At 35.5% G+C, this 25025-nt stretch overlaps 1 protein-coding gene across 5 annotated transcripts in view; it reads right to left on the bottom strand.

The window, feature by feature from the left end:
- The window catches only part of HACE1 (HECT domain and ankyrin repeat containing E3 ubiquitin protein ligase 1), a 122357-nt gene that overhangs the window by 75872 nt on the left and 21460 nt on the right, over positions 1-25025 (bottom strand). For 4 of the 5 annotated variants that reach the window (XR_015251439.1, XM_086707506.1, XM_025926118.2 and 1 more), the window contains exons 6-8: positions 21338-21469; positions 8706-8788; positions 86-182 (exon numbers count right to left, since the gene is read on the bottom strand). Coding sequence is in view for 4 of the 5 variants with exons in the window: in XM_086707506.1 (XP_086563632.1) it covers positions 86-182; positions 8706-8788; positions 21338-21469 (312 nt within the window). In the remaining variant the exon portion in view is untranslated. The remainder of the gene's footprint in view (positions 1-85; positions 183-8705; positions 8789-21337; positions 21470-25025) is intronic. The other variant, XM_025926119.2, reaches the window with a different exon arrangement.

Here is a 25025-nt window from a genome sequence, read left to right on the forward strand (position 1 = left end):
ATCTTTCTCATTTCAGGAAAGTGGTTTTACCAACCTCAATTTCTATTATAAAATAAAAGGCTAAGAATATACACTAACAGCATACCTGTACACATAAATCCAGAGGCGTTACTCCATTTTTATCTGACAGATATTTGGCTCCTCGTAACAGCAGAATCTGTGCTGTGTCTCTCTGACCGTGACTGTATAGAAAAAGCCATGTTAAAAAAGTAATCTTTTTAATTTAGTCTTTTTCTATGAATTATAAACAGTTAATATGAATCAACAGAGGATTAACAAGGTTTTGGGGGGGTTAGAATTTTTTTTAACTTTATTTATTTTGAGAGAGACAAAGACAGCGCAAGTGGGGGAGAGGGAGAGAATGGGTGGGGAGAGAGAGAATCCCAAGTAGTCTCCATGCTGTCAGCACAGAACCCAATGCAGGACTCAAACCCACGAAGCCTGAGCAGAAACCAAGAGTTGCTTAACCGACTGAGCCACCCAGGAGCTCTGAAGACTAATAATTTTTTTTAAACTATTTATTTTTTAATTTACATCCAAGTTAGTTAGCATATAGTGCAACAATGATTTCAGAAGTAGATGCCTTAATGCCCTTCACCCACTTAGCCCATTCTCCCTCCCACAACCCTTCCAGCAACCCTGTTTGTTTTCTATATTTAAGAGTCTCTTATGTTTTGTCCCCCTCCCTGTTTTTGTATTATTTTTGCTTCCCTTCCCTTATGTTCATCTGTTTTGTATCTTAAAGTACTCATATGAGTGAAATCATATGATACTTGTCTTTCTCTGACTAATTTTGCTTAGCATAATACCCTCTAGTTCCATCCACATAGTTGCAAATGGCAAGATTTCATTCTTTTTGATTGCCGAGTAATACTCCATTGTGTGTGTGTGTGTGTGTGTGTGTGTGTGTGTGTACCACATCTTCTTTATCCATTCATCCACTGAATGGATATGGGCTCTTTCCATAGTTTGGCTATACACTGAAAACTATAAAAAGCTTATGAAAGAAATTGAAGAAGATAAAAAAAAAAAAAAACAGAAAAATATTCCATGCTCCTAGATAGGAAGAACAAATATTGTAAAAATGTCAATACTACCCAAAGCAATCTCCATATTCAATGCAATACCTATCAAAATAACACCAGCATTCTTCACAGAGCTAGAACAATCCTCAAGTTTGTATGGAACCAGAAAAGACCCCGAATAGCCAAAGCAATCTTGAAAAAGAAAACCAAAGCTGGAGGCATCACAATTCAGACTTCAAGCTATACTACAAGGCTGTAATCATCAAGAAAGTATGGTACTGGCATAAAAACAGACACTCAGATCAATGGGACAGAACAGAGAACCCAGAAGTGGACCTACAAACATATGGCCAACTAATCTTTGACAAAGCAGGAAAGAATATCCAATGGAATAAAGACAGTCTCTTCAGCAAATGGTGCTAGGAAAACTGGACAGCGACATGCAGAAAAATTAACCTGCACCACTTTCTTACACCACACACAAAAATAAACTCAAAATGGATGAAAGACCTAAATGTAAGACAGGAAGCCATCAAAATCCTCCAGGAGAAAGCAGGCAAAACCTCTTCGACCTTGGCCGCAGCAACTTCTTACTCAATACATCTCTGGAGGCAAGGGAAACAAAAGCAAAAATGATCTATTGGGACCACATCAAAATAAAAAGCTTCTGCACAGTGAAGGAAACAATCAGCAAAACTAAAAGGCAACTGACAGAACGGGAGAAGATATTTGCAAACGACATATCTGATAAAGAGTTAGCATCCAAAATCTATCAAGAACTTATGAAACTCAACACCCAAAAAGCAAATAATCCAGTGAAGAAATGGGCAAAACACATGAATACACACTTCTCCAAAGAAGACATCCAGATGGCCAACTGACTCATGAAAAGATGTTCAACATCACTCATCATCAGGGAAATACAAATCAAAACCACAATGAGGTACCACCTCACACCTGTCAGAATGGCTAACAACAACTCAGCCAACAACAGATGTTGGTGAGGATGAGGAGAAAGAGGATCTCTTTTGCACTGCTGGTAGGAATGCAAACTTGTGCAGCCACACTGGAAAACAGTGTGGAGCCTGCTTCGAATTCCGTGTGTGTGTGTGTGTGTGTGTGTCTCTCTCTCTCTCTCTCTCTCTCTCTCTCTCTCTGCCCCACCCCTGCTCACACTCTTTCCCTCTCTCTCTCAAAAATAATAAATAAACATTAAAAAAAATTTTTTTAATGGAGAGGATGATCTGAATTACATCCTCAACAACCTGGAAAACTTCTCCCAATGTTAAAACATACTTTTACTATATAGGTAAGAAACTGACCTATTAAATCTTAGAATTGAACTTAGGACACATTATCTACAGTAAATCATAATATTCTGGGATAAACAGCTGCTACTCAGGCTTATGCTGCTTTGTTTTCTTCCAAACAATTCCCTTTGCAACTCTAACCTTCTTCCTACCACACCCTCTAAGTTTCTAGAGTTCTTACCTCCAAAAAACCTTCAATATTCAAAACAAGTCATTCTATAGCACTTTAATACTTTGTAAAAAATAAAATAAAAATAAAATAAAACTGGAAGAAGTAAGGCAAAAATACAAATATCAACATAAGAGAATGGGGGAGGGGTGTGGTGGTGGTAGGGATTAATTAGCCAAAAATACTATCTAGTTCTCAACCTTCATTTATCAACCCACTCAGTTTGGCTTTTGTTGACAGCTATTCAATTTGACCTAAAATGAACAGTGCTCTTATCCACATGCTCATTCCCTCTAATTGTTCTCTTTTCTAGTAGGAGTAAAATCAGTAACCACAAGTCTTTCAGCTAGGAGGAAGCTACTTTGGGGACAGCAACCACTAGACTCTAAGTCTCATTATTCAAAGAACTAATCTGATCCTAGATACTAGGCAATAAAAAAATAAATTTACAATCCAGGGACACTAAAGTTTAAAGCTAATTTTAAGAAATTCCCAAGGAACTCACATAGTTTGGAAGAGTATCTGATCAAAGATTTTTATTTTGTAGATGGTAAGAACTATTAACTCAACCATAGGTGAAACTAGAACTTAGATCCCTGGTCGTCTATACCAGTCCTCCTTCTACAGTACCATTATACTTATAAAGGTATGTCATTTCCCAAAGAGAAAGGACACACAGCCTCCTCAGAAAGTTTAAAAAAAAAAAAAAGCCTACTCACTCTTTTTCACAGAATGACACTGCATTATTTATAACCAGATGGAATTAAACAACTAAAAATATTTAAATTTTAAATCTTAAAAATTTAATAGATTCCTAATATGAATCTAATAGTAGACATTATAGGTATACCACTCTCTTGATACTCTATTGTAATACTGATTATCTTGCTTAATGCAAGTATCAAGAGGCCAAAACTGACCTAAGAGCAGTATCTAATTTATACCAGAAAACCAAGAAACCAAGTAAATCTGCAATCTCTCCAAAGGCAAAAGTAGTTATACTATTGTACATCAAGAAAAGTCTTCATCAAGCATCATTTGTCATTGAGCTGGGAGTGCTGGTCAACACAGAAATACTATAGCTAATATCAAATACTTTACAATTAATACTGTTGTATTCTTTATAACACCTAAAAAGGAAAGCTAAGTGAAACGAAACTAACTTGAGCTTAACTTATTTAGGGAAGACAGTGATATCTTTGCTAAAACCCTTGTTTCCGAGAAACTCAGATGTGCAAAGCTGATCTGTTCAACTTTAATGACATTTCTTCTACAGATATTTAATATCCACATATCCAATCTTTCCAATTAAACTGTTAACTTGACAACATATTTGTTCCATAACACAGAGCATGATAGTTGGCTTATAACATGCACTCAATACATTTGTTGAATTATATTATAGTTTTTAACTTCAAGTACCATTCATTTGACAAATAAGCATTAAATAAGGTAGTTTATTATAGAAAATAACATAAAAAAGACCAGAATCATAACTGATTTAGGATCTACTAGGTGACAAGCATGATGCTCAGTTCTTTGTACAAAGTCTGACTTAATCTTGACATTGTTATAAAATAAGTATTCATTCTATTTTTCAGTTGAGAAAACCATTAAGTTGCTCAAGATCAACAATGACATAACAGAGGAGAATGTGAATCAAGATCAGTTTGATTCCAAATCCTTCATCTATATCATACTATTCCACCAAGATGAATAAACATAGAGTTTTACCTCAAAGAGTAAACAATTCAATACTCAAGAGAATAATGTATAAGGTGCAAGGGGATTTATGTTATGGGAAAATTCGATGGAGATCACACACTATGAACAGAAGAGATCACCATCTACAAATGTAACACGGTTGAATATACGTGGTTTTTAAAAAGTCTCCGGGGGCGCCTGGGTGGCTCAGTCGGTTAAGCGTCCGACTTCAGCTCAGGTCATGATCTCACGGTCCGTGAGTTCGAGCCCCGCGTCAGGCTCTGGGCTGATGGCTCAGAGCCTGGAGCCTGCTTCCGATTCTGTGTCTCCCTCTCTCTCTGCCCCTCCCCCGTTCATGCTCTGTCTCTCTCTGTCTCAAAATAAATAAACGTTAAAAAAAAAAATTTTTTTTTAAAATAAAAAGTCTCCAAATGATCAGTTATTTACCATATATAGCAAAATGGATAATTAGCATGAAGGAAAAAAGTACCATTACGACATTTTTACAAAACTGGAGTTCTTTCTAAAACCACATTAAAATCTCACCCACGATCAAGTGACGTTTCATTTCAAAAATAAATTAAAAGAAAAAAACATGAGCTAAGTAATATACAAAATCTGCATAACCCAATTAGGATTTCAAGTGCCTCACCTGTAATATTATAAGACATTAAGATTAACCTATAACAGACTGCTCAGAGTATTGCATAAAAGATTTTTCAGTTCAAATAACTGCAAAACTTGGCCCAATGAATAATTTTTCTTTGCCATTCTACTACTTTTTTTTTAATGTTTGTTTTTGAGAGCCAGAGAGAGACAGAGCACAAGTGGGGGAGGGGGAGAGGGAGAGAGAGAGAGAGAGAGAATGAGAGTGAGAGAGTCAGACAGACAGAATCCAAAGCAGGCTCCAGGCTCTGAGCTGTCAGCACAGAGCCAGATGCAGCGCTGGATGGAACTCAGGAATTGCAAGGGCCAAGACCTGAGCCCAAGTTGGACGCTTAACTGACTGAGCCATCCGGGCGCCCCTCAACCGCTTTTTTAATATTGATTGAGATCATTCTCCCTTCAAGGAAATGCCAATGCATTTTCTGGAAACCAGGAAGTTGGCAAAGATTTAATAAGAATGGTGTAGTGCTTCTAAAGCACTTCAAACTGATTTTTTAAGCACTTTGAGTCTCCTAATTTAGGCTCTTTTCAAGCAATATGATCAGAAAACTTGGCTAAAGTGCATCTAGTACATATACTGCAGTATTTTTTGGAACTGCTAATAAAACAAAGAGACTACATTTTCCAATGGTCCTTTTCTTTTCTAAAAATTTACAATTTTGAGTCTTTGGGCTGTTTTATATGGCTTTGACTGTGAATTCCACTAACTGAAAGGAGATGCTTGGCAGTAGCTACAAATCTATGTTCAGAATCATACCTAAGTGCAAAATCCTCTCCTGGATGCTTTACATAAGCCATCTCATTTAATTCTCATTACAGTCCCACAAGCCAGATAGCAGCATTTCTATTTCACAAAGAAACAGAAGTTTCAGAGGTCAAGAAATTTCATGAAAGTTGCATAGCTTTGGGGCTGAGATTTGCAACCTGCCTCCCAAGGCTCTTTCTACTATATATCTCAATATCTTTTGAATTTAATTCAAAACAAAAAAAATTCTTTCAGTAGTTGATTCTTAAATAAGACATATGATGATATATCTAGTAATACCTCTCAACCAATAAAAACTTAATTTAAGTTTAGCTTTTTAAAGATCTACAATTTGTCTATAGGGCCAACTTGTTCTATTCCCCCACATTCCTTTCCCTTTTCATTTAATCACAGACAATACACTGGGAATAATACGTTGAATGTATACCTATATCTAGATATCACAAATAGAATTAAAAGTCTGCCTGCAAATGAACCATGTTCCGTATCTATCATCCTGCTACAATGATAAATTTATTTTCTAGTTTCAATTTCAATCAGACTTGCTTAACTATCTCTGTTCAAAGAGATCCAGTATTTGCTAGATTAAAAGTTAATGATGGGCATATAATACTAACAGAAAGTACTTCTAAAATATTCTTTTACCATACTTTTAAGTTCAGACTAACTATAAGAATATCGAAGCTCTATACAACCCTAATATACCTATATTTAACTATTATACAGGGCATTATTTATATATTTTTCAAACATGTAATTACAGCAAATCATTCATTCAAAAAACACTTACTAAGCATCTAAATGCAAAACACTGTACTACTCATTGAATATAAAGCAGTGAATAAAATAAAATTCTCACTTTCATTGAGCTTCCAGTCCAGTAGGAGAGACATGCCATAAACAAAGTAAATAAATAATTACAAAATACAAAGTGGTATAAAAGAAAGGATTGTGATGCTGTGAAAGAAAATTTGGGGAGAGGCCTACTTAGACTGGTCAGGAATTGCCTTCCTAAAATGCAACAGTGACATAAAGAGTCAGCCACATAAGAAGCCTAGAGAAGAGCATTTGAGGTAAAACAAACAGCATGCAGAAAAGCTTGCTAGAAAGAGCCCCTTGCATTTGGTAAACTCAAAGAGAACCAATGTGGCAAAAGCACATTGGTCAGACCATGCAGGTCTCGTAGGCAAAGGCAGAGTATGCAACAGAGGCACTGAAAAAGTTTTAATACAGGGTTTAAACACAGAATGACAAAAGTCGATTCATTTTCTTAAAAAATCATTTTGGCTGCTGAGAAAAGGACAGGTGGGAGGGAAACAATAGAGAAAGGGAGACCAGTTAAGAGACGGCTACAGGGCTCTAGATGAGAGGTAACAACATTAACTAAGGTCACTTCTGTGAGCTGGAGAGAAGTTAAGTGATTCAGAATATATTCTGAAGGTGAAATTTATAGAACTTAGTAATAAATTCCAAGGGTGAGAGAGAGACAGACAGAAATACAAAATCACCATCTAGTTTCTGGTTTAAACAACTAGAAGGATAAGGGTTCCAATAACTGAGATGAGAAAAGGTGGATGAAAGGTTTGAAAAGGAAAATCTAAGGCTCTAGTTTGGACATTCTGACATCTGAGATTCTACAAGACTTGCAAGCGATGATGTAAATCAGGCAGGTAGCCATTCAAATCTGAAGCTTCAAAGAAAAAACTGATCTAGAGATAACTCCTGAAGATAGGATATGATTTCAGGAAACCAAACAATGACATTATTCATAAATTCAGGACACTACAAAAGGAATTGGCTTCCTAGCCAAGCAACCAAATCATAAGTATAATGTAAGAAAATGGCTGGATTCAGACAAGATATAAAAGTCTAGAGATCCAAAAGTCCTTGTATTCTAATTCAAGGTTGTTCAATGATGATTTGAACCAGTGTAATCACAGTAACATTAGAGACCCCAAAGAGAAGCTAAACAAGAACAAAAGCAGGTCTTTTAGTCTAAAATAAACCTCCAATGAAATGATACACAACAGAAAGAAGGATAACAAAAGAGGAACCTTCTGGAGACCTTTATATCTGAATTTAAGAGCCTAAATAAGTAACGCAATTCATATAATCCAAACCAAAGACAAGAAATACTAGCATACTGTAAACTGCTTCTAATTGTAAACTACATTTACATAACATTATGTATATATGTGGGGGGGGGTTATGGAGTGGAATATATGTATAACTTTTATATTGTTAGCTCCTTAAGGACTGAGGTTTATTACTGTATCACTAATGCCTATAATATATGGCACACAGTGAGTGGTTAAGTCAATGTTTTCTCATTACATGAATGAACCAACAATCAAAATGTATGCTCCAAGAAAATGAACCAAGACAGAAGTGCAAAAATAACTTAATGCATAACTTAATACCTAACAAGACAAATTCAAAGATTTTTTTAAAAGTTACAAATCCAAGGGGCATCTGGGTGGCTCAGTCAGTTAAGTGTCCAACTTCAGCTCAGGTCATGATCTCACAGTCCGTGAGTTCAAGCCCCACATCGGGCTCTGTGCTGACAGCTCAGAGCCTGCTTCAGATTCTGTGTCTCCTTCTCTCTCTGCCCTTTCCCTGCTCACATTCTGCCTCTGTCTTTCTCTCTCAAAAATAAACACTAAAAACATTTAAAAAAATATATTTGCAAAAGTTACAAATCCACAGAAAACAAAGACACGGCTCTGGTCCAAGACATACTTTAATAGCTTATGCCTTTGGAACTGACCTAGTACTTAATAAGGCAAACTTTGGAAATCACTGGATTTTAAACATGTCTTTTTTCATTACCTACTAAGTAATTAGTTTAAAATTTAAATAATCAAGTAAATCAAAAGCTCCCACCTATAACATATAAAAACACTGGCAATACAATAGAAAAACTTTTCCTTACACAGTTAAGGGAGTGCAGTATTTGTGGGAAAACAAGAGAGGTTTAGAAAGTGTACAGAAATGCCTGTGTTTGGAAACATAACAGATACACAACATTCTTTAATGCAAGCATCTGAAAATATAAAATATCATACCTGCAGGCGAAGTACAATGGAGTGGCTCCAGATACATTTGGCCTGTTAATATCAGCACCACTGTCTAGCAAGCACTGCACTGTCTGAGGGGGAAAAGAACAATTAAAAGTAAATACAGAGAAAGACACAATTATCACAGTTTAAATAGATATACGGAATTCTCTTGCCCCAACGTGAAATTTTAAAGCAGAACAAGTAGGAACATGACAATTACGATGGCTGAACAGCTTCTACTTTTTGGTTAGCTCTCCTGAGACTCTCAGGCACTAAACAATATATGTGGAATTATAATGTAACATAACTTGTGTTAACCTGGGAAGGCTCTAGAAAATCACTGACACATGGAGTTATCAAGGACTTGAAAAATGGCTACAACAACTGAGAAACTGAAATTTTATTTTACTATAATTAACAAGTTTAAATAGCCACATATGGCTAGCAAATTGGACAGCACTGCTCTAGATATTTGAAATCAAACACCAGAATTTCTTGGGGTGCCTGGGTGGCTCAGCCGATTAAGCATCTGACTCTTGATTTCGGTTCAGGTCATGATCTCACAGTTTTGTGAGTTCAAACCCACATCAGGCTCTGTGCTGGCGGTGCAGAGCCTGCTTGAGATTTTCTGTCTCCCTTGCTCTCTGCCCCTCCCTCACTCACTCTGTCTCTCTCTAAAATAAATAAATAAACTTAAAAAAAAAAAAAAAAAACTACACAATTTCTTGCCTCTAAAAGCCAACAATAAGTACCAAAGCTATACCTTTCTTAAAATCAAACATAGTTATTAAACATAAATATTAAAGTACAAAATGTTAAAAAACTACAAAGTCCTTTTGCTATTAACAGTAACCAATACTGACTAAGTTTCTTTGATAGTCTCATTCATCCATACTCTGTCTCCTAAGCTCTACTTCTGCAATCATCTGAGTCAAACTAAGAAAATCAAGTTAATATAAAATCTTAAAAATACATATCAGTAATTAGAGAGAGAATGAGGCTCGCCTGAAACCCTTAAAAAAAAAAAAAGAATTTCTTCTGGTTTATTCCTTTAATCCTCATTTGAGTTTCTCCTGCAAAAAGGAAGAAAACATGTAAAAATCCAAAAGTTTTTGGAATTACACTGTTTAGTATTACTTCTGGATTGAACACACATGTTCATTTTTGCTGCTCTAAAACCTAGCACAAGGTCAGCAAAATAATAAGACTATAAACCCACAAGGAAGAACAGGAAAGAACACAACAGCATACTAGATAAGTCCGTAAGTTCTGGGAAAATGACAAGCAAGTGGAGGAAAAGTAGCTGATTTAGCAGATCAAAGACAGCTGAAGTCGAAGTGCCTACAAATGTGGATTTCAACAAACCACCAAATTCTCACTATAGAACACAGAAAATACAGGAATTGGAAGTACCAAGTACCTTGGATGATGGGGATAGTTACAAAAAGTTCTAAATAGGAAGAGCAGTTGAAAGCCTATAAAAGAAAATAATTGGTGGGGTGCCTGGGTGGCTCAGTGGGTTAGGCATCCAACTCAGTTTTGGCTCAGGTTATAATTTCATAGGTTGTGAGTTGAAGCCCCACAATGGGCTCCAAGCAGACAGCACACAGCCTGCTTGGGATTCTTTCTCTCTCTCTCTCTCTCTCTCTCTCTCTCTCCCCCCCCCCCGCCCCTCCTCCATTCATGTTCTTTCTCTTTCTCAAAATAAATAAACTTTAAAAAATAGTAATAATAAAAAACAGTTGAACTTTACCCCAGGACCTTTCCTCCCCATGCCGTAGAGTTAGACACTATCCCTCCCTGTACTATCTCAAAGTAGGAAGGTTTATTCTCTGGGCAAAGTAAAATGGGAGGCTCTAGACTGCAGGCAGGATATATAGGTAAAGCAGAGATAAGGAGCCATGATGAAAACAATTCAGTGAAAACCTCCAACCCCCATATTCCAGTAGGCTCCCAAAAATCCAGTAGCCAGGCTTAAAACCTCAAAGGGCAGAGATTGTAAGTTTCCTCTCTAAAGACTGGCACCACTACAAATAAGGAATTACAGAGTGTCTATGAAATAGCTCAGTTGTCCCCTAGGGAACATTCAGAAATGCTGAGAGACTTTTTTTTTTTTTTTTTTTTTTTTAATAACTGGAGAAGAAAGAGTACAAATGGCAGCTCGTAGGTAGAGGTCAGGGATATGTCTAGACGTCCTAAATCTACAGACAGCCTCCATAACAAAGAAAGTTCAGGCCCCAAATAACAATAGCGGCAAAACTGAGAAACCATAGCATACCGTGAGGCCAGCCAACAAAACCCAGCCCATGTATACAATGCTTCCAGCCAATATTTTAGTGCCTCACCACTATACACAAATGGATAGACAATATTTAAGAGACAATTAACCTGATGGCTAACTAAAAGTAGGTCTCTAGCTTGAAAAACAAAAATTAAAACAAACAGAAATAGGAAGTAAAAAACATAAAGATAATATAGGGAACCAAAGAAAAAATAAAAATCAGATAAGATATTACCCTCAAACAGAAAGGATATTATATCCATAGGATAAAACAAGATGCTGAAAAAAATATTCAGAGAATAAGAAATCAAAAATATGATGGAAGAAGCAAAAATTCAATAGAAGTTAAACAGTTTTTTTAAAGTGTATTGTTATTTATTTATTTAAGTAATCTCTACACTCACTGTGGGGCTCAAATTCACAACCCCTCCCCCGCCCCACCCTCGAGATCAAGAGTTACAGGCTCCTCTGACAGAGCCAGCCAGGCGCCCTATGAATTCAAGAGAAGTTTAGAAAGACAATGTTGAAAAACTCTACAAGAAAGAAAGTAAAACAAAAAGACAAAGAAAATGGGAAGAATGGGAAATTAGTAGATCAATCCAGGGAGACACTGTGAAAATCCAGAATAAAGACAATGAGGAACCGAAAGGAAGTAATCAAGAAATAATATCGAAAACTTTCCAGAACTGAAAGACCTGCAGTGCCAGACTGAAAAGGCACACCAAGGGTCTGACATAATAAATTAAGACTTTCAACAAGGTACATCAAAGTGAAATTGCAGAATACTAGAGATGTACAATTCCAGAGATAAACAGAAATCAGATTAGCGCTAAACTTCTCAACCGCAACACTGGAATTTAAAACATGAAATGCCTTCAAAAAAGTAAAGTAAATAACTTCCAATGTAGAATCCTATAACCAACCACACTACCACTCAAATACATGGTTTTAAATAAAAAATATGCTGAGCTATGTAAGATTTGAGGGAAAAAATTCCCTCCAATGCACCTTTTCCAAGAAGCTACTGGAGGATATCCTCCTCTAAAACGAAGGAACACATCAAAGTAGAAAATGCGAAATCTAGACTATTTGGGATTGAACATAAATAAGAGAGACTAAGAAATTCCCAAGTTAAAAAAAAAAAATGGAAGTGATAATTAATGAATTTGTCTTTGTTGAAAACAGTACTAAGATATTTTGTAGGAGCATACAGGAAGAATTACTGATTTATAAAAAGAAAAATTAAACAAGGCCATTATTAACTTTAATAAAAGTAGTCACCCTAGATAGAAAATGTTATTACAATTCATTACTTGACTCAGCAGTAAACAATATTTACCTAACTATATATACAACTAGTCTTATCTAGCCAAAATGTACAATATAATTTTAGAAATGGGGGAAGAAGGCGTGGGAAGAGGATTTAAATGAGTTAAATCCTCACTCAACCAGGACAAGAAATGATTCAGTGTTACCTAAAAGTTGAGAAAGAGCAATAGAAGCATATTTTTGGAAACAGATACCAGAGGAAAATCTAAGAGTTGAAAATTGCTACCTGGTGATCATGGCTTCACAAAAAATGGTGGTTCAAGGGACTATCATTTTTACTGCAAAGATTTTGATAAAAATATTTTAAGATAACAGTACTCACGGGGCACCTTGGTGGCTCAGTTGGTTAAGTGTCCGACTTAGGCTCAGGTCATGATCGCAGGGCTCATGGGTTCCAGCCCTGTATTGGGCTCTGTGCTGACTGCTCGGAGTCTGGAGCCTGCTTTGGATTCTGTGTCTCCCTCTCCCTCTCCCTCTGCCCTCCCCCACTCACACTCTGTCTCTTTCTGTCTCTCAAAAATAAATAAACATTAAAAAAAGAAAAAAAAAAAAGAAGGTTGCCTGGGTGGCTCAGTCAGTTAAGCAATCGACTTTAGTTCACGTCATGATCACACAGTTCGTGAGTTCGAGCCCTGCATTGGGCTCTGTGCTAACAGCTCAGAGCCTGCAACCTGCTTTGGATTCTGTGTTTCCCTCTCTGTCCCTCCCCTGTTAGCACTCTCTCTCCCAAAAATAAACAAACAAACATTTAAAAATTTTTTTTTAATTTAATAAAAATAAAAATTAAAACAAAGATATCAAGTACTGCTACTTTATTTACTTCTATCCCAAGAGGAATAGAAACACTGTTACATAAAATTTTATCATCAGCTATATAATTCCTTTAAACTAAGGACAAGTAGTCAAGCACAACTTTCAAATATAAGAAAAATAAGCATTTAGGTCAGTATTTTATAAGACAAAGCCTATTTAAGCCTTCTGATCATGACTTTCTCCTTTCTGAGCTTTGACCTAGAAGCTGCATCTGCATGGTCCAAAAGAATGAGATAGACAACAACAATAATGTTCATTAACTGTTACAGCAATTAGACACAGGCCACAATTCAAAAGGCTCAAGAGAGATGAAAGCAAATTTATTGAAAATATATACTAATATGCAATTAAAACCAAGCAATCCAGATAGAAGCAGAAATTAATTATAAATAAAACATACATTCACAAAAATTATACAGTTTGAAATGTTTAAAATGTAAAACATATAATATTTTAAGTAACCTTAACATGTGCCTGGAAACTGTGCTAATAAATTTAATACATCCTGTGAGGAAACAGATATTCTACTTTTAAAGTAGAAAACTGAGTCTCACAGAAGTCAAGTAATGTGTACCCCACATACAAATAAACAGGGATGCAGGGATTAAACCTAAGCCTGTATTCATAACCACTATGCTACCTACCAAAAAGTAGGAATTCTAATTTTTCTGAATTCAAACCACTAAATAGTATTATGGCTAACTGGCATACTTTCACAAACTGCATTAATTCTACCAATTCCCCACTAAATAACTACTTGAGAGTCAAACTTAAGTGCCTAGACAGCTGTTTGTGTTCAATTTTAAAATAATGCATTTTAAATCATATACTTTTTACAGTACTTCTGTGTCTATACTGTAGAACGTAAGAGCACAAAAACAATTTAGCCATTAGACCAACATATTCCTCTCTACTGTTCTCTTCAACAATGTGATGAGACAAACTGGGCAAATCATAGCAAGAAAGCATGACTTATAATATGAACTATCATATGTTCCTATCACATCCTCACTTATAGGAAATATCTGACGAAGACATGAAAAATTATTTCTGTTCTTAAGAAAAGATCAAGAAAGGGGCCGCTTGGGTGGCGCAGTCGGTTAAGCGTCCGACTTCAGCCAGGTCACGATCTCGCGGTCCGGGAGTTCGAGCCCCGGGTCAGGCTCTGGGCTGATGGCTCAGAGCCTGGAGCCTGTTTCCGATTCTGTGTCTCCCTCTCTCTCTGCCCCTCCCCCGTTCATGCTCTGTCTCTCTCTGTCCCAAAAATAAATAAACGTTGAAAAAAAAAATTTAAAAAAGAAAAGATCAAGAAAGTAAAAATAGCTCATTCTAGCGTTTTCTTTTCCATTTGTAAATCTTTCTGCTTTTCTAACAAAATTATCATCAAAATATGTACCTACTAAAAGAAACATGTATTTTTAAAAAGCTTTCAACAGTTCCACTTGTACCTAGAATGTTGCCTGAAGACAAACAAGGAGAAAAAAACAGTTCCTTTAGAGTAAGGATAAATAGTATATAAAAGGATTTGAATGTCAAGAATGAAAACTGCCTCTACCTCGTAGCACTGAAATGACTGAAAAGTCATTAATCTTTAGGATTAAAAAAACAGGTTTGTATACAGACTGCTTTTTGTAAAAGCTCTGAAACAGGAGGAGAAAGGATAATTTAGAATTCAATCACCAGTTAAATGGAAGAGGAGGAGGAGCAAGAAAGTCACAGATAACCTAAATCACAGTTTTTAAAAAATATTTTCAGTCTATGTAGAACTACTTGTATGTATACAAAGGGCAAAATAACTTTGAAACTAGTAAAACTCAGGTGGAGGAAACTCTGCGTGTTTATTAAACTAAAATAAATACATGAAAGCTCTCTACTAGAGGACTTTAAATTATACAGAAGCATAAGAAAAACATAATTGAAGAAAATAATTCTAGATTTAACCACTAAAATCCCTAACAGGTCTCAAAACCAGAGATTTTCACCAGTAGAAACAAATTAAACCCGAACTTTTATAAGAATCAGCACTATGTACAACACTTAAAGGCACAAAATTTTAAAGTGACAAACATTCAGAAATGGAAAGAAAATGGCAGGAAAAAACTGGCTGAAATAGTACTGTGTTTGTCTTGTCCATTCCATCTTTAAAAAAAAAAAAAATCCAATGTCTATTATGTACTAGAGACGACTCTAGATGCTGGAGTTATAGCAATGAACAAAAATCTCTGCCCTCATGAAGTTTATGTTCTAGCAGAAAAGGAAGACCAAGAGACAAAACAAATAAAATATGTACTGTGCTAGACAGTAACTAGTGATATGCAGAAAAATTAACAAGATTCTCTACAAGAGATTTGGAGTCAATGTGCTTTAGCAAATTCCTCACACCTGTACCCCTATATACAAATACTTCTGTAAAAACTGCATTGTGTCTATTGTATTGTGACTATAAACCATGAAGTTCAAAAAAGACCTGTGGTTTACAATAGTCCTAAGTTCTTCTGTTTTCAAAATTTTGTGGCTTCTCATTTACTTGAAAAAAATTAAGCTCAGCAGCTTACAGTATAAAATGTAGACATATAAAAGCATACCAACATAAATATCTTGAATGATAACTGGTTGTCTACATTTTCCAATTTAACATAATACATAATTTTAAGAATGACACTGAACTGAAATCATTTTATGTGCCTAACACAGATCATCAAAATATGCTTTTAAAATAATCAAAACTTCAGGGGCTCCTGGGTGGCTCGTTGGTTGTGTCTAACTGTAGCTCAGGTCATGATTTCACAGCTTGTGAGTCTGAGCCCTGTATCAGACTCTCTGCTGTCAGGGCAGAGCCCACTTTAGATCCTCTGTCTCCCTCTTACTCTGCCCCTCCCTCACTTGCTCTCAAAAATAAAAGAACATTAAAAAATAATAAAAATAATAATCAAAACTTCAAATTCCCTGTCCAACACCCCCCCCCCCAGCAAAACAAAACAAAACAATTCTCCTATTCCTAGATAATCTACAATGGGGGGGTCCTTCCTCCTTACAGTATAAGAAAGTGCTGGGAAGGAATGTTGAAAAAAAAAAAAAGCACTGAAAGGGATTTTCATATGGCTTAAAGAAATTCTTGAAAAGAAACAACACATCTTCAACAGACTTCATGACCTTTCAAGTGATACAACAATATTCTAAGTGGAAAACTAATGTGCAAAGCTAATGTTTGGGTCAATCTCAAAAGTCATTTAATTGAAGGCAGTGACTAACCAAGACCACCTGTGCCCAATACACTGATAAATTACAAAGCAAGAAATCCAAGGCAGCTCTACTTTATCAATGTCAACTCTCTAAACAACACTGATCAAAGTAAAAAGAAACAGATATTCAATATTAAAACTACAAGTAAAAATCTGAGTTATGGTATTATTACTACCTAAAAGACCAAACAACAACAAAAAAGCATCTTTATCTTTTATTAAAAATAATTCTGATGACATGACTTGACAGCAATGTACAGATAACTTACGCACCAAGAGAAAATGGCCAACTCACTAATCAATGACTGGTTTATATAGGTTTTCTATAGAAAACTGTCCACCTAAACCTATCAAAACTTTGAAGTCGTATGAAAACATCTAGTAAACATCTAGTAAAACTCATTATTTTCCAGTTGTGTTTGAAAATCACAGTAACAGAACTTTCTATTATTTGCTCACATTTCCCAGAAGTGATTAAAGGAGAATTCTAACATTAGAATAGATAAAATTACTCTGAACCTAAAAATATAGTCCAAAATGTTAATCTATCTACCTTTGTGCCTCAAGGCTGAACCCAACGAATGTTTTTGTAAAAGCTTTCAATTAAGTTTGCATGGCTGTCCTGTAATTCTCTAGATGAAAAGCTTGGAAGCTGACTGAAAGGTATCAACAGAGCGGACTGAAAGTAGGCAAACATTGTTCCTTAACAAGCTTACAATTTCAGTAAAACATGCAGTCAGTTCTATCAAAGATAGTCTATAATGTCAGTGTCAAACAATGTTTTTAAGTTTCAAGGGCTTAAATCTACTCTAAGCAGGGTTCAACTATCATTTTATATTGTCAAGCTTCATATTTAGCTATATAAATTTAGGAGTATAAAGTTAAAAATAAAAATTTAAGTGAAGTGAAATTAGTCCATAAACTAATCCTGCTGTATACTCTAATTTATACAAATTGAGATTAAACCATTTGACAATTTCCTAGGGCTTCTAAATCCAAGTTATTCTAGGAAACCAGTAATCAACCTTTTGTGGCAATTTAACACATTAATACATCTTAAAAAACTAATGACAAAGAGAAAAAGTATCAAAAAGTAAGTTCCATTTATGGCCAAAAAAAATTGGTGTCAATTATATCTATGTAGAATAATATTATGTTTTATTATACTTTCTAAAACTGAGATTAAAAATCAAACACACTGGTCCTAGCTTACCATACAAGAGTAAATGAATTAAGGGTTCAGAGAATGTTTTCTACCTTTCCTTGCAGAATCACATCATCCATATTAATAATGATAGTAAAAATAAACAATAAATGTAATAACAATACCAATTCTATTATCGCTCTTAAGTGTCTTCCAAAGTGTTGACAACAATTTACTAATTACATAATTGGTAAACAGAATATACCTTAGGAGGTAGATAAGAGCAAGGGAAGAAAAAGTTGCCAAAGACTATATACTAGGCCAGCTGAATAACCAAACTCTGAAGTGATTTTTAAAATCAATATCCCGGGGCGCCTGGGTGGCTCAGTGGGTTAAGCATCCGACTTCAGCTCAGGTCGTGATCTCGCGGTCCATGAGTTCGAGCCCCGCGTCAGGCTGTGTGCTGACAGCTCAGAGCCTGGAGCCTGTTTCAGATTCTGTGTCTCCCTCTCTCTGACCCTCCCCCGTTCATGCTCTGTCTCTCTCTGTCTCAAAAATAAATAAACGTTAAAAAAAAAAAAAAGGCAATGATGGAAGAAATGTAGAGGTGAGGGAGCTGACCTCTGCTAGCTGCCATCTTTAAAAAAAAATAAAAAATAAAAAATAAAATAAAATCAATATCCCAAGACAAACCATACAACTAATAACAGCTGACCTTAGGAAAGTTATAGAAAATTAAAATACTAAGGAGTTATTATGATCATTTCTTTCACCTGATCATTTCTAAATCAGAACAGAAGTAGTTTAAAATCATAGTGCTACTCTGTTGCAAGAACAAAAAAATGGTCAGAATGCAAGCAAGCCACTTTCTTTCAGTAAGATGCTGACACCTTTATCTTGGTTTACCACTACCGAAACCAATGCATCTATATGAAATCATGGCAAAGATTATTCAATTTCTTAGTTATAACAAAAATGAATCTTTCTTCCAAATCTTTTGTCTTTAAAAAAAAATGCATATCTGAACAGCATTTCTTGTCATCAAAGCAAGAATGCAGTATTCAATTACAAATTCTACAAAGCTTTAGAGTTCTTAACCAGTTGATCAGGATCTTTCCATGTACTCCTGAGATTTACCCTAAAATGGAGTGAGAAAGTAAATTTCAGAGGATTAGCATATCTGCCTCTTTAATTTGAAAAGTGCTAATACCTTTTAAAAATAATTTTAAATGGAGCTTTCTCTCTTTAAAGTTTTCTATTTTATTCTGTAAAATATATATAAACAATATGTAAGTTTTTAAGCTTAAATATAAATCCTGAAACCTACATGCACTGTTATATGTCTACATGGAACCAAGTTTGAAGACCTTTTAATGAATTTATGCATGAACTGGGTACTTGGAGACAATAAAAAGGCCATTTTTTTCTTGCTGCTAAAATAAGTCACTAGGATACCTGACAAACCATTTTAGACTCAGTGTTCAACTTATGGAAAAATATACAAAGAGTTAAAAAAAAATCAATAATCCCTACCCTGTAATAATCATATCATATGCTCATCCACTGAGATTTGAACATGTCCCAGAAATATGTAAGTAATTATGAGACACAGGTAATATTAGCACAACTACCAACAAAGATTTTTTAGAGGTATATTTAAGCCTGTAAGCTAAGAGATAGACTAATTTTTGAAGATTCTTTCTTGCCCTAATTGAAGAATTAAAGATGCATACAATGATTCACAAAATAGTCAGTGCTAAACATACTTTCTCTGTTCATGATCTTTGCAGATAATTATAACTGACCAACTATGACAGAATGGAATCTCACTCACCAATACAATCAACCACAAATCAACATGGCTTTTATACCCTTCCTCCTCTATATCTGCAAAATCTCACTCTGTGAAACTCATCATTGTAGTGAAGTCAGGCCCCCTATAAATCTTCTGAGAATATAATTCTTCAAAGGCATTTGACTATGAGGAATTCTCCCTTCCTTCACCACACCTGCTTTAGGTTGTAAACCATATGGAGTATATTATACTTATACTAACTATTCTTCAATAACTTCAGAAGGCAATTCTAAATTTTTAATGCAGCCTGTAATACACATGTTTTGAAATAAGGTTTTCTTAGTAATTCTTATTTCTTCACTGGCTCAAGGCAAGTAAAATTGGGTTTTGTAGATCTCTTCTGATCTGAATTCCAGTGTTTTATACAAAAGTTATGGGCAACAGGTAGGGTTTATAATCTTAGTAAATGACACTCCAATCTGTTATAACAGAGAATGTTTGTATTAAAGTGGGTGCTTTTCTGTCCTATGACAGCTGCCAGCAGGACCCCTTCTCTAATACACAACAGTTCTTTAAAAACCTGGGCCATTCCACATTAGAGCATTTCAGATCATTTTTTTTTTTTTCACACAGAATGCTTTTTCAATGAATAGTATTGACTCTCAGAAAGTAAAAACTAATGAGAAGGAAATACTGGGTCAGTTTTCAGATGATGAAAGACCAAAAAAATAAAATAAAAATGAACAATTGGTGTCCAGAAGAAATTCCAGTAAAGAAAACAAAAATCCTATATCCCTCCTTTTATCCAATTCTTATAAAACATAGCAATGTCACACTCGGCCTATCTTAAAGAAGTGCAATATTCTGTCAATTATAGTCATACATAAAGCCTCTAAACACGAAGGATCCTACATCCTGAACCCAAATTAAGGAAAAGTATTTGCAGAGATGAAAATCCAGATTCCAGTAGGAATTCTCCCAACATAAAGACTCAGAGAGAGTATGTACAAAATAATAAACACACTAATTTCTGTATCTTTCCAGTTACTGGTGATTTTTTTTTTTTGGCTGGTTTTTGCTGTTGTTATTGTTGTAGTTAACAAGTAAATAAGTAACACTGTATTATCAATAATGTTAAATATGAAAAAAAACTCAAAGATAACCAGGATAGAAAATTATAGCAAAGCAAATATTAAAATCTTAAGCTAACAATTTTTACATAGGCAGCAGTTCTCCTAATGAAAGAGAAAACTATTAGCAAATTTTTTTTTATTTTTTTAAAGATTTTTTTAATATTTATTTATTTTCAAGAGAGAGAAAAAGAGAGTGCAAGTGGGGGAGGGACCACAAAGCGGGAGACAGAGGATCCCAAGTGGGCTCTGCGCTGACAGCAGCAAGCCCGATGTGGGGCTCAAACTCATGAACTGCAAGATCATGACCTGAGCCAAAGTTGCACACTCAACCAACTAAGCCACCAAGGCACCCCAACTATTAGCAATTTATAAACCTAAGGGTTTGTACATGGGAGTAACAGGAAAGTACTGACATAAAACAAATACATGATTTTAGAACTCTAAGAATGAAAACCATCACTCTAGTCTTGCAGCATATTCCAAGACAGCAGAAAAATATGATAATCCAAGCTGAACTATTTAAGTAATGTCAGTGTTCACTTTCTTACTATCTAATCCCAGTAACTGGGGCTTAATGGTAAAAAATAAAATATGAAAAAGTTATGTAATAAGACTGAGAATAAGAACATTACTTAAAATTACATGCGAACATACACTTAAAATTTTAGTGAAAATCTATGAAGCAGAAATAAATTTGAAATCCAAATATTTTAAACAGATTTAAAAGCACTGTTTTCTATTCCTTTTATACACAAAGAATATATTAATCATAAGTCCATATAATGCATAAGATTTTGCTATGGTGCTTCATGTTCCCAATTATGCACAGGGAAAAACTTCATAAATTCAAAGTTTTCAAAAATAAATACATGCAATTTAAAGTCCTCAGGGATGAATTTACCGTCTTGTGACCATTCTGGCAGGCCACATGCAGTGCTGTCTGCCCCATCGCATCCTCAACATCGACGTCACTGACGTGTTGTACAAGGTCATGGAGGAGTTCTGTCCGCCCATTCACAGCCAGCCAGTGTATCTGTGCAGCCATGGAGTTACTTAACATTTGTGCAAGGAGTGTTTCATATAAAACCAGCAGATAAATAATGCTATTACATCTCAAATGTGAGCATGATACACACACTAAACATAAAATGAAAGCCCCTACATTTTCCTATATTTTTATATGGGGAAAAACTATGCATCCAGATGTAGGTTACACACCATGTACTTTATGTACTTCAAAATCAAGCATTCCATAGATCAAAAAGTTAAGGGTCCTAGACTTAGGCTCATCAAATACTCTGCTTCCTAGATGATCCTGGACTCTATGCATAGCTTGTCTCTAAAGAAAAGGTACTGGATACTTTTCCTTCCCCAGAAGCAAACATGAGTAAAAAAGTAATTAACACAGTAGGCACCATATTCTTTACCTCATGTCTTTTACAAGTAATGCATGTAACATACATAAATAATAATATATACGGAAGATAAAACACCTATGAATCTACCACTCAAAGATAATCAATATTAAAACTTTGGACTACGCCATCCATGCATTTTTTTAATGTTTTATTTATTTGGTGGTGGGGGGGAGACAGCGGTTCCCAAGTGGGCCCCATGCTGACAGCAGTGAGCCCGATGTGGGGCTGGAACTCACAAACCATGAGATCATGACCTAAGCCAAAGTCGGATGCCCAACCAACTAAACCACCCAGGCGCCCCAATCCATGCATTTTTCAAATGACTTTTTTCCATTAAAAAAATGTATCATGAAACTTGTTTTAAGATGGCAGCTTGAACATATGCATCAACTTCTATTTCTTCCCCAAATTCCATTGAAATGACAATAAAGAGTACTTTTTCTTAAAAGATAGATCTTTATCTTAAGATAAAAGAGACTAAATAGCAACAAGTTTTGGAAGCTAAAAGCTTTTGTCAGAGTTATCAGAACAAAAAGCTGAATCCTAAACCAGCAGTAGAGAAAGCCAAGAAGGTGATTCAGATCACTGAAATCCCAAAAGGCTCAAAATCAGTAGTAAGCACTTTGCATCTCTTGAAATAGGGGTGTATTAGCAGACCTAAATAAGATTTAGACCCTTAAACTACCATCCCTCCTGAACTCTTCAAGGCCAATAACTGCCCCTCTCCATCTGAGAGAACACAAGAGGCATGAAAACAGTCTCTACATAAGAGAGACACCAGGCACAATGAAGCAAGAATATCATACTGAAAATGGGAGATGAAGTGCAAGTTTACACACACTGAATACTGAAATCCCAAAGCATTTTCCTCTACCCAGTATCCAGTTTCCTCCTGGAAACTGTTAGAGCTTTCTCTGAGCAATCTGACCAACTTGAGAGTAAATGCCTAAAGAAATTGACAGCAGAAAGAATCCTAAAGGCAAATGCCCAAGCATATCACCCTACACTGAAGTCCACAGTGAATAAACCTCCTTCATTTAAACAGAGCTTTCAAAGAGCTTTTCCCAGTTCCACCAAATATTTGACAAATGCATCTAGTCTGAAAGACAAAATACTAAATAAATAAATAAATAAATAAATAAATAAATAAATAAATAGCAAGAGAAAAAAAGGAACCATGGATATTGAAGGAAAAACTGCAAAAGAAAAAGTTATATTTAATACTCTCAGAGAGAGAAATATTGACTGCACCCTTTAAACAAGAACAGGTACTGTTTTTTTAAAAAGGACAATGCAATTGGGGCGCCTGGGTGGTTCAGTCAGTTAAGCGTCTGACTTGTGCTCAGGTCATGACCTCACAGTTCGTGGGTTCGAGCCCCGCATGGGGCTCTGTGCTGGCAGCTCAGAGCCTAGAGCCTGCTTCAGATTCTGTGTCTCCCTCTCTCTCATTCCCAATCACACTCTCTCTCTCTCAAAAACAAATAAAACACTAAAAAAAGATGTCGAAAGATATAGGTTGACATGTCAAAAGATATAGATAGCAAAATTACCCAAAATATACAAAAATACCAATTCAAAGGGATACATGCACCCTGATGTTTATAGCAGCATTATCTATAATAGCCAAATTATGGAAACAGCCCAAGTGTCCATCAACTGATGAATGGATAAACATGTGGGGTGTGTGTGTGTGTGTGTGTGTGTGTGTGTGCATGTGTGTGTGTGTGTGTGTGTGTGTGTGTGTGTGTGTGTGTCTACAATGGAATATTACTGAGCAATAAAAAAGAATAAAATCTTGCCATTTGCAACAATGTGGATGGAGCTAAAGAATATTATGCTAAGCAAAATAAGTCAGAGGAAGACAATTAGCATGATTTCACTCCTATGTGGATTTAAGAAACAAAGCAAGCAAAGGGAAAAAACAGAACCAAGAAACAGACTCTTAAGTATAAAGAACAAACTGATAGCTATCAGAGGGGAGGTGGGTGGGGGGATGGGTTAAAAAGGCGATGGGGATTAAGGAGGGCACCTGTAATGAGCACTGGGTATTTTATGGAAGTGCTGAATCACTAGAGTGTACATCTGAAACTAATAGAACACTGTAGGTTAACTAATTGAAATTTAAATAAAAACTTTAAGAAAGAAAAAGAAGGAAAGATATACAGATAGCATAAAAGGACATGAAAAGATGTCAATTAGGCAAATGCAAATTAAAACCACAATGAGATAGCAACTGCACACATCATAACAGATGAAATAAAAAAACAGTAATAACATCAAATGCTGGTGAAGATGCTGAAAAACTAGATCACTCATACATTGCTGCTGGAGGTATAAAATGAGGCAGGCACTCTGCAAAAGTTAGGCAGTGCATTTTAAAACTAAACATGAAACTACCATATAACCTAGCAACTGCATTCTTGGGCCTTTATTCCAGAGAAGTGAAAACTTTTATGTTCACACAAAAACCTGTACACTAATACAGGTTCACTAGTACACTATAGCTGTTTATAGCAGCTTTATTCGAGATAGCTCCAAACAGGATATGACCCAGATGTCCTTCAATGGTTATACAACCAGTAGTACATCTACACCAAGGAATACCAGTCAACAATATAAAGGAACAAACTATTGACACATACAACAACTTAGATCAATCTCCATGGAATATGATGAACATATAAAAGCCTAAAGGTTCCATGCAATATAATTCCATTTATATAACATTCTTAAAATGATGGAGTGCAGATTAGTGATTGCCAAGGGTTAGGCATGGAGTGAAGGGGAGAAAAAGTATGGTTATGAAAGAAAAGCAAAACGAAACATCTTTGTGGAGGTGGAAATGTTCAGAATATTGACTGTGGTAGTGGGCACATAGACCTACACAGGTAATAAAACTGTATAGTGCTATACATATACACACACAAGTAAAACTGGGTACAGATAAACAAGTAAAACTAGGGAAATCTGAACAAGAAAGATGATGTCAGTATAAATATCTTGGTCATGATATTATACTATAATTTTGTAAAATGTTACCAGTGAGGGAAACTGGGCAATAGGTAAGGGGATTTCTCTGTATTACTTCTTATAGGTACTTAAGAATCTACAATTATCTTGATTTTTTTAAATGCAATTCTTGACTACATGAAAAACAAAATGCTATGTGAT

Source organism: Puma concolor, chromosome B2 (genome assembly GCF_028749965.1).
Source record: "Puma concolor isolate L17-30 chromosome B2, mPumCon1.1.hap2, whole genome shotgun sequence".
NCBI classification, from domain to species: Eukaryota; Metazoa; Chordata; class Mammalia; order Carnivora; family Felidae; genus Puma; species Puma concolor.